Source organism: Perca flavescens, chromosome 12 (genome assembly GCF_004354835.1).
Source record: "Perca flavescens isolate YP-PL-M2 chromosome 12, PFLA_1.0, whole genome shotgun sequence".
Classification (NCBI taxonomy): Eukaryota; Metazoa; Chordata; class Actinopteri; order Perciformes; family Percidae; genus Perca; species Perca flavescens.
The window spans coordinates 10,940,978-10,951,480 of record NC_041342.1 but is presented as its reverse complement, the minus strand read 5'-3'; the positions used below and the strand labels follow the sequence as shown (position 1 = coordinate 10,951,480).

Below are 10,503 nucleotides of genomic sequence, written 5' to 3'. Positions count from 1 at the left end.
TTAAAAAGGTCTGATCACTTTTATTCGTGAATTTTCACAACAGTCACAAAAACTGCAAACATGTTTTGCATTTTGGCTATAGAGACAAAACACGTTTTTGTACCACTCTGCCAACATGTTTATATATCTATCTAAGTCACACAAAGACCAGTAGGCTACTTATCCCGGTGTGGCCTGGTATATAAAACTTGCTCACCTTTTGTCTTTTCCCAACCAAATATTTTCGCTTTTATTTGTCTTTAAATTAGCTTTTAACTTTGATTGTTTTTCAAACTTCATGACATCTGTACAGAGGGTACATTTTTATATAACTCACCCGACACAAGATAAGGTATTTTGGTATGAAAACCTGCATTTGTAACTTGATCAAGTGCCCTGTAAATAGCCTAGGCTACATGTCTGGGATTGACAAACCAACCCGTTTTAAAATCGGCGAGAAATGATTATTTTAATTGTGGACAGACATGCTGCTTTGATAGACATACATGCATTAGGAGAACAAAAAAAAAAAAATGTTTTACAGTCTAGGAGGCACAGCTCCTCCGTCCAAATATGGCGGCTGCAGACACGTATCGCTCCAATGAACAGCGGCCAATGCGGTATCCACATCCGACCCCGCTCCCTCGGACTGCTCTGTGATACAAAACCAGCATCCCTGTCGAGTACTGCGCCATCGCCAGTGACGTTAGGTTAGCCCGGTGGTTAGAAGCTAGTAGCCCGCTGCTCAGGGCATTTAGTACCCCTGAATCGCTTGTGCTAAAAAAAAGGACGTTCCAAAGTAACGTATTTGACCGATTTTACAGAAAGCAAGACATTTTACTCGTAAAGGTCGCGGTGAGTATTTTGTTCCCAGACATTTTTCATTTTTCCTTCCTTTTTCTTTTCCTTTTTTGGATTTTTTTTTTTCGACGATGCTTTTTCTATTTTGCGAGTGGACAGAACATAATGTGCTAAGCTAACTCTCTCGGAGACGCTCATCAGCCCACAAAAACACGAACGCTGCTGTTCGTGGTTTCTAGAAAACACGACGCTTCGGATGCATCTTAGCTGCAGCTTCGTCCATTTTGTGTAGCTTTGTTTTTGTAGGGTTTATTGTGAAGACTCTTCCTTGCTGGGACTGATTTTGTTTTTTTTGGCATGCTTCTCTGCCGGCCCCACAGCTAAGTTAGCGCTAGCTAACAACGTCAGATGCTCCCTTGGTTTTATAGTCGCAGCTTCACCCTGATCCGTGGTTGATTACAGATTATCGACTTCAGATTGATCAGAATGTTGCAGGTTTTGTTTTTTGCAAGCAGAGGAACTGAGCTGGTTGCTGTATTTTTTTGTAATGCTTTTCGATTGGTGGTTGGCTAACGTTAGCCATGCTAGCCAGCTTTGAGCCCACCCGAGGCTAGCACAGGGCCTGTGTTTCACATTAAAGCTTGCTGGGGGCGCTGTCGGTGTCCAGGCGGGTGTGTTGTGGATGGATTTGGTAATTTTTGATAATCCCCAGATTTTGCTTTTCTGGCTCAGTTTGTTTTTTTATGTAGTACTTTTTTTTTTTTTTCCTCCGTTCTTTTTTTTTTTGTGCCTCCCTTGATGAAGAAGTGTTTTTTGTTTTTTCCTTCTGATTTTGGAAGTTTTGGACTGCCCGTGGGCTCAGTTTAACGTTACAAATACACATTTTAATAATTAAACGTTTATTGATCTGAATTGAGTATTATGGCTGTTTATGTGTATCAAAATCAACGCACGCCTTCACATTCACTCCTAGGCCGCAGCGCAAGTACACCCATAAGCCTCATGTGGTACATTCATTAGAAACAAGCCGATGAATCAAACATTATTTAGCCTACGTTAAGTGGGAAAAAATACTAATTCAAAAGAACATGGTGGTCCTATAAGATCTTGCATAAAGTTTTTCTACATCCCATCCTCTATCATCTGAAAGTCTGTCTAAATGACTTCTACTTTGTCAACTCGAGTATTTGTTATTGTGTTAATAATAACTGATGATACTTGATTCATTAGAAGTTTATTATAATTAAACTATTCCTTCTCATGACTGAGTGACATAAATGGGACAACCCATGTTTAGACTGTAAATTGGCCAAACTACATACACATGTTATTAGGTTGCTTATCTTCATATCTGTCAAGCCAACACAGTTAATTATTATTTGACACCTAGTGTTTTGTCTAAACATGAAAATGCCTTTTGATAAGTTCCCATGAGTTGTCGGTTTCAAATTTTAATAGACAACATTAAGGTTTTTAAGGTATATTTATAGCAAGTTGATCCTCTGCTGACATCACACTGTAAAATGGCTTCACCGCCGCTGCTTTTAGTACAAGTACAAACTCCTTTCTACAACCGTGTTTAATAAGGGCTGAACAAACAGCATATATGGAGCAACTAGGGCCTACCCAATCCACTTTTCTGTACAGTTAATAAGAATGCAATGGTTTTGTCAGGTTTAGATTTGTTTCTGTAACACTTGGATGTGTAATGTGTGTGACGTGTACTTCTCTCAGTGTTTTATTAGCATTAGATATCACACTCAAACATGCATTTGGTTCGGGTTGTAGTCCACAAAGTGGCTGGTTGTAATGGGATTTTCTTGGAGACCCTTAGTTTTGATATATTTAGTTTAGTGTGTGTGTATGTGTATGTGTATGTATGTGTGTGTATGTATATATATATATATATATATATATATATATATATATATATATATATATATATATATATATATATATTTTATTTAGAGGTGTATTACTGTGTTTGCCTCATCACTAAACTCCTGTACACACTCCAACCAGGTAAGACTTGGTGCAAGGTAACACTGCTGAGCTTGACTGAGGTGTGTTTTCTGTCACCTCAGTATAAATCGCGAGGGGCGAAGGTTCGAGACACCAGCCCAAACTGAACCCAGCCCACAGTGTCAAACATCAGACAGACGACAGCCCTGCACACAGACGCTATGGAGTGAGTGATGAATGTCCGACCCCCTCCCCCCCCGTCAGCCAGGGGCGGACGGTTTATGTTGATGCCACTACTGTTTTAATGTTTGCTCACGTCCCGTCTCCAAATTCACACAAGGCTCTGGGCTTCACCGAGTACTCGCATACTCTCTTGTGTGTATTAGAATAATGGTGAATGGTGAATAGAAATACACCTGGGTTTGTTTGGTTTCTGTTCACACTGGGATACACACATCCTTTTGTTCTTTTTATTGATAAATTAGAGCATGATATCAGATTATCAAAATATCTTGGTGTAGCGAACATATTAGGGCTGCTCGATTATGGGGGAGAAAATTCGGTCAATATTGCACTCACGATAATTGAACACGATTACTCGTTGACTTCATTCAGAACACAAGAGAAAATAAGAGTTTACTTGCAAAACGTAATGAGCTAAATAATAGTTTTTCTCGATTATTCTGTTTTTGTGATCATTGGGAGCCGAAATTATAATCTTGATTACATTTTGATGAATTGCACAGCCCTAGAACATAATGTAACTTTTCCTGCTGAGTGAAACACACCGTACTTCTTTCTGCCTGCTTCACCATCATATGCACCCGACTAATCCCCTAATTTAGTACTCGCTGTATGAAAGCGCCAGCAGACTTGCCCAACATTTCAGTAAACGAATACTGTATCACCCACCTCTAAACCCCAAACTCTAAAAGAGTAGGCCTACCTCGCAGCTTTGGAAAATTAGACTTCCCAGCACATGTCATTGGAAAAATTATTTTGGCAAGCCCAAAGTCTTGTGATAAGCTCTGTAATAGGGGTGGGGAATTACCAGAGGCCACGCGATACAATATTATCACCATACTTTCCCCAAAGGAAAACTTTGTCAACATCAGTTTTATCTGAAAAGATCAATTTCTTACTAGAAAAAAACCCAACTCAACTGCACCATCTAGTAAACTGAAAAAGAAGTTAAATTCTCACGTGCAATTTATATAATCAAAGATCGATTCTTGCCATTTGTGTATCGATAACGTATTGCCAAAGAAAATATCGCCATTCTATGCTGTATCGACCCCACACCCCTATCACTCAGGCAGAGGTTAAGGATGGTTACCTTTAGTTAAACTAAGCGTCCTCAAGGTACTCCATCCTCGTACACGTGACCATACTGGGGTTATTTGTGTTAAAGTTGTAATATAGGGGAATTTAGCAATTATGTCATCTCTTCTCAACACACGACTATGGTTCTGTGTCGCCCGTATTGAGTCTTTGAAATGAGTCGTACGTCAACGCTCACCTAGAAGTCCATGAATACAATGTCCAGTAGCATGAGTTATTAATTTATATGAGGCTAATGTTTAACCACCTCTGCAGCTGAATACGTATATCCATAGTGATCCTACTAATTTTACAGGTTTAAATATAATGCTGTGTGGTATGAAAAAATACAATTGTAGACACTTAATGACAGCAGCTCTGCTGATACAGGGAATGTGCTGATGTTAAAAACTGTCAGGCCTAAGGTTAGTAGTTTAGTTTTTGGTAAATGCAGAAATGCAGATTTTCTTTACAGGACTAAAATTCATAATTCAGTGACTCTGCTCAGCATAGCATGTGTTTATAGGGAGTTTGTTCCAGGCCTTAAATGTGGATGCTTATTGTGCTGGTTGGTTTGTGTGAGTATGTGGTGCCACTTGAGAAATTAATTTCAATGACTCTGGCTCATTCTCACTCATTGAACGAGAAGGGAATAATATTATACAGCTACACTTTAAGCAAGTAGTCATTTCAAAGCCTTACATTTAGGACAGGCTTGGTCAAAAAGGCTCATCTATAATGTCTGGCGGTTTCCTCCTTTTTATCATTAGCACTTGTCTGTTTTGATTTAAATGTTTTTAATTTCCCAGGAAGGCCTGCTGAACATGTACGCACCACAGCTGGGGGTGTGAGAGGGTGGGGGGGGTCTCTCCAGTGTTTTGACCCAGCGACAGCATAATAGTATAGTTCAGAGGGCTGCCAGTTGCTCGTCCTGCCACTAATTCTGGGACTTGTGTGTCTATGTGTATCTTCCTGCTCAGTCGTTCACCCACCACTGCCAGCCTGATGGCCGCCAGCAACGTCACCAACAAGACGGACCCGCGCTCCCTCAACTCCCGGGTCTTCATCGGCAACCTCAACACCCTGCTGGTCACCAAGGGCGATGTCGAGGCCATCTTCTCCAAATACGGCAAGATCGTGGGCTGCTCCATCCACAAAGGCTACGCCTTCGTCCAGTTCGCCAACGAGCGGAACGCCCGATCTGCCGTCGACGGCGAGGACGGGAGGATGATTGTCGGACAAGTGCTTGGTAAGGATTCAGGGACACGTAAAGATTTTTGTTCAGGACTGCACTTTAAATATAGTCTATACTGACGACATTTAATTTCTGGGATTGTTCCGGTGCCGCCGGAAATTCCACCCGATGTCCCTCGTTTTTCAGCCGGATTGTCCGTCACCTTCGGCTTTCTTTGTGTTGGCATTCTAAACTCCGGTGGATTTCTGAGGACTATGGTTAACTGCTCCTCAGATCTCTGCAGGGTAAATCCAGACAGCTAGCTAGACTATCTGTCCAATCTGAGTTTTCTGTTGCACGACTAAAACAACTTTTGAACGTACACACGTTCCACCAAAACAAGTTCCTTCCAGAGGCTATTTTGCAGCGGCACCGTAGCCCAAGATGATTGTGATTGGTTTAAAGAAATGCCAATAAACCAGAGCACGCTTTTTCTCCCATCCCGTAATGCTGAGTGGACTAGCCAGACCCTCCTCCGCAGCTCTGTGTCACACCAAGCTCTTTCATTACTAGTCAATCTTTCAAGGCTGCAGCTCTGAAATTTTTGCAGAATTTCTGGTGCCCCTTAACCCAAATTTAGTTTTTGTTTGCGAACTCCTGCGAGGTTAAAAATACAGACGGGTTGTAAGAGAAAACAAAATTCTGCTTTGAATCATGTGTCTGATCTGATTTTTTTTTTTTTTTTTTTTTTTTTTTTAAACCACAAAAAAAACTTTACCTCGTAGATTCTTAAAATGGCATCTACTCCATCTCTGTCATGTGACAATATGCAAATATTTTCACAAGCTCAATACAAGTTTGGAGTCGAGGCAGACTTCTGAGTGTAGAAATATTCTACGCTTGGGTTGGACAAACATCCAGCAAAGAGTCAAATGAGATGCCGGCTCTTGTGAGAACAAGATGTTGCAGTGCTGGTAAAACTCCCAACGCATTGTTAATCTTTCCAACTCGTTGGCTTTGGGTCATAGCTAGTTTCTTTCAATAATCATTTTCAAAACCCAATCCAAAGGTAAATGATGTTCAGATTTTGTAAACAGTCTGGCAGTTAAGAGGGACTGGCTCTGCAGTCATCAGCATCACTCTGTCATTGATCTTTTTTTATTTTAATTTAAATTTTTTCTCCCTTAGACATCAACCTGGCCGGAGAACCCAAACCACACAGGTCAAAAACAGGCAAACGCTCGGCTGGAGACATGTACAGGTCAGTCCCTTATGCTACAGCTGTTACACTTCTCAAGTCTTCCACAGATGAAGGTGGCATGAAAAAAAAAGCTAACGTATCGTAAATAAGACTCAGTTGCTCAGCTGACTTGAGAAAACCGACTTTGGTAAAGAATGAATGCTATCTCTTTCTCCATATTTCCTCACACGGACTCTTCTTTTTCTTCCTGAACAGCAGTTCCTCGTTTGAACTCGACTACGACTTTCAGAGAGATTATTACGACCGGTGAGTAAAAGAGTTCCCTTTGTCTCTCAGTTTGAAGGGAACAAATGTGCATACAAATAAGTCTTTGAACAATGAAAGTAACCTGTAATGCTACTTACTCAGTCTGTAATAGGTGTCATGTTTATCAGATACAGTTTTTGCCTCTTTTTAATTAATCTAATTCCCACCACAGACTACCAAAGTCTAGACCAGACTCTCATTTAAAAAAAAAAAAGAAAAAATCTATATATATCGTTGTGTTTTTTTGATTTATTTAAGAGAAAAATGTTTGACTTCACTTTATTCAAGTAAGCACAATACAGGTTATGATAAGTGAAATAAAGCACATACAGGTCTTACGTTTCAGAGGTAAGACAAGGAGAGAGAGAGAAAAAAATAAACAATTGGTTCTGTGTTTGATACCAGAATGTACTCGTACCCGTCCCGTGTGCCCGCTCCCCCTCCCCCCCCCTTGTCCCGGGCCGTGATCCCGTCCAAGCGGCCGCGGGTCAGCCTGAGCGGAGGAAGCAGCCGGCGAACCAAGAGCAGCTTCACCTCTTCCTCCAAGAGGACTTCCTCCTCCAGAACCAGTAAGATCATCCGGAGCTTTATCAACCCCTTTAGAGTCATTTGGGGGGGTGTAGAAAAAACTAACGGGGTGCTGCACAGTTGTTCATTTTTACAAAGTATTTTTTTTTTTTATTTAGAATCTACGCTGGACACACACACACACACACACTTAAGTTTTGATAATCAATTGTTATTGGTAATCAATTATCAAACCGACTTGGGCATTAGCTGCTTTCAGTTTCTAGAATGCGGAAGTACGTCCTGCTTCCCTGGATTTTTTTGTCTAGAATAAGCTGCAATTGATTAATTGTTAATTGACAAACTAACCAGAAATTTTGATAATCGAGTAAATGTTTAGTCGGTTAGCTAGAAATTCTCTGGTTGTACAGCGTCTTGATGTGAGGATTTGCTGCAGGACTCCTCGGTCATATCGCTGTGCTATAAAATTGACTAAAACTCCCAAATTCAATGAAAGTATTGAGCTGATCATTTAATTTACTTGTTAAGAGCGTTGTACGGAACCAAACAAGTTTTTTTTCTTCTGACAATTTGGTTGAAAGAAACCGAAATTTCTGATATAAAAACTTGAGGTCTGTCTAACACTTGTTCTTCCTGCGATTTCGCTGCAGTGAAAGTGGACGAGCTGCAGGCCGTCAAGCGGGAGTTAACCCAAATCAAAAGCAAAGTGGACGACCTGCTGGATAGCCTGGATCGCATGGAGAAGGACCACGGCAAGAAGTCAGGTAGGCAGGACACGGTGTCTGACTACTCCTCTATCTATCGCTCTATTTATTTATTTCGCTAGTTGCAAACAAAATGCACTAGTATTTGACCAGATGGGTTGCACAGAGCTTGGATTTCTCTGACTCTGAATTCTGAATTTCCGGCAGAAGCTAAGAGTGTAAAAACAGAGCCGGGCGAGGTGACTTCACCTCCGCACCCAAGCAACAAGGATGACGGGTCCAAGCGAGAGAGGGAGAGCCAGGTGATCAACGACTCGGAGGACGACGACGACGATGGCGAGGATGAGGGAGACCTGCTGGAGGAGGAGGAAGAGGTGCCAATACCATTTGTTTTTATTGTTTCTTTGGGGGTGGTTTGCGTCAAAGCTTAATTTCATCCAATTACTTAATGATTATGAAATGAAAACAATTTTATTCATTTTAATGTGTCACCTCGGCTCTGGGAAATTGCGATAGGCATTTTTATATGCAATAGTTTAAACGATTTTACCAACTACTCAAAAAGCCAGTCTTAGCTGATTGCAGATATTTTGTATCCGTGTGTAGGACGGCCTAAAATCAGAAGAACATTTAGTACTGAAAATTAAAGCTAGAGCGTGGAACTTTTACATATATATATATGAACGTCCGTTACATTCACGCCCTTGCCAAATGAGTTTACACAATGCTGATTTAAGCCCACCAGAGGAGTAATATTCCGAGAAAAAACTCAGAATTTCTAAGATTAAAGAGGTAAATTTACGGAAAAAGAACTCTGATATTCTCTGAGATTTAAAGTGGTACATTTGGAATTGGAAATAATTACTTACAGACAAACATTCAGCACTCCAGCTTTTAATTTTAATTTAGAAACCCTGTCACATCCAGTCCAGCAGAGAGCGCCAACATTGTTTTTACACTTTCAGATGTCCTCCTCGGTATGTCTTTGTCACAATTCTTAAAAAAAACACAAGGGATCGGTGTCAAGATGTTTGTTTTTCTATTGGCCGATATGTTACAGGATTGTTTTTTAATTTAAAGCTATCAAAATCTGTATCCAACAGTCTGGCTATATTAGGTTAATTAATTGATTAGGTGCAGCTTTAGACACACCAGTATATTTGTATAATCGTAAAAGTAATCTCTTCTCAAACGGTTGCATATTTGAAGTGCTCACGCTAGGGCTACTGAAAGCAAAGGCAGAACGGAGTACACTTTAATATCTGTTAATGTATTGCAAGTAATATCGTGATCGCGATGTTCACCAACGTAATCGCACTTTTTCCTCATATCGTGCAGCCCTAGTCCACTCTCAGGCTCTCACTATGCCCCGCTGCTGCTGTTACACGCTCTTGAAGTTTTTCCCCACTTCTTCACTAAATCGTCTGTCACCCATTCCACCCGCAGATGAAGAGTCAGGAGAGGGACGACGATATGGACGATGAGGAGGAGGAAGGCGAGCACGTGGAAGGTGACGACGATGGCGACAGCGTCAACGGCGAAGAGGTCTTGTAGGCACGGACCGCACCGGCCACGCATGCATCGTACACACAGCTTCCAGTAGGAACTCGGACTCCTGTTTTAACTCATGTTGTAGATACATAAAAAATACAACACACACGCACACACACAGGCATGGTGCACACACACTGTTGTCCCATTGTCCCTAAAGCTGATTTGTGTTTGTTATTTTGGCCTTTTGTCCAGTGTTGCTGTACCAGGGATAACTAGCTGTAGGTTTGGGTTTGTGTTTTTACTGCGTCGTTACTCGTCTTCATGGGGACACGGAAACATGGACTGTCTATGATCTCCAAGACGACAGCTCAGCGGACATGTCTTAACGCGAGGACGAACACCCAGCTATGAAAGACCGTTTTTAGGTTCATTGTGTTTGTATTTCCTCTCATCCGTGAGTTTGTTCGACCTCGTGTGTCTGTATGTTAATGTCCGTTTTTTATACTATTCAGTTTCAGTTTAACTGTAAAGGAATAAATTGCAATAAAATATTAAAATGGAAAGTGCTTTTCTGTTGTTGTTGTTCTTTTGTGCTCCCGACCCCGAAGGAATAAAGTGATGCGCGATTTTATTTCCCCTGTAGTTAAAAAAAAAAAAAAAAAAAAAAAAAAAAAAAAAAGCACTTCCTTCTGCATAAAAATTTAACCGGAAAGCCAGTGTTTATAATTTATTTTTATTTTATAGCCCAGCCACCTGTCCTTAAAGTTATGAGAACCCAATAATCTATAGATCTCATAATGTGCTAATGTCACAGTGGCCAGTCGACCAATAGTTTGCTTTGCCAGACCCTCCTCCACAGTGCTGCGAAGGAGTGTCTGGCTTGTCCACACAGCATTCTGGGTTGGGAGAAAAATGTGCTCTGGTTTATTGGCATTTCTTTAAACCAATCACAATCGTCTTGCTAAGCTCCGGACAGAGCCACGGTGCCGCTGAAAAATAGCCTCTGGAAGGAACTTGTTTTGGTGGAACGTGTA

General features: G+C 41.0%; 1 protein-coding gene across 3 annotated transcripts; it reads left to right on the top strand.

Annotated features, from left to right (window-relative positions):
* Nucleotides 1-575: 575 nt before the first annotated feature.
* On the top strand, nucleotides 576-10,035 carry LOC114565537 (heterogeneous nuclear ribonucleoprotein C). Of its 3 annotated transcripts, none has more exons than XM_028593643.1 (9): nucleotides 576-834; nucleotides 2,865-2,968; nucleotides 5,043-5,311; nucleotides 6,425-6,497; nucleotides 6,696-6,743; nucleotides 7,149-7,312; nucleotides 7,922-8,035; nucleotides 8,183-8,349; nucleotides 9,422-10,035. In XM_028593643.1, the coding sequence occupies exons 2-9, from the start codon at nucleotides 2,964-2,966 to the stop codon at nucleotides 9,527-9,529; spliced, it is 948 nt and encodes a 315-aa protein (XP_028449444.1). In that variant the 5' UTR covers nucleotides 576-834; nucleotides 2,865-2,963; the 3' UTR covers nucleotides 9,530-10,035. The 3 variants fall into 3 exon arrangements, with proteins under 3 accessions (XP_028449444.1, XP_028449442.1, XP_028449443.1); XM_028593641.1 differs by having other exon boundaries at nucleotides 577-834; nucleotides 6,693-6,743; XM_028593642.1 differs by having other exon boundaries at nucleotides 578-834; nucleotides 6,693-6,743; nucleotides 8,186-8,349.
* Nucleotides 10,036-10,503: the final 468 nt, after the last annotated feature.

Coding starts and splice junctions, on each gene's coding strand:
- LOC114565537 (XM_028593641.1), top strand. Junction 6,498..6,692: donor TCGGCTGGAGACATGTACAG/GTCAGTCCCTTA, acceptor CTTCCTGAACAG/CAGTTCCTCGTTTGAACTCG. Junction 8,036..8,182: donor GGACCACGGCAAGAAGTCAG/GTAGGCAGGACA, acceptor AATTTCCGGCAG/AAGCTAAGAGTGTAAAAACA.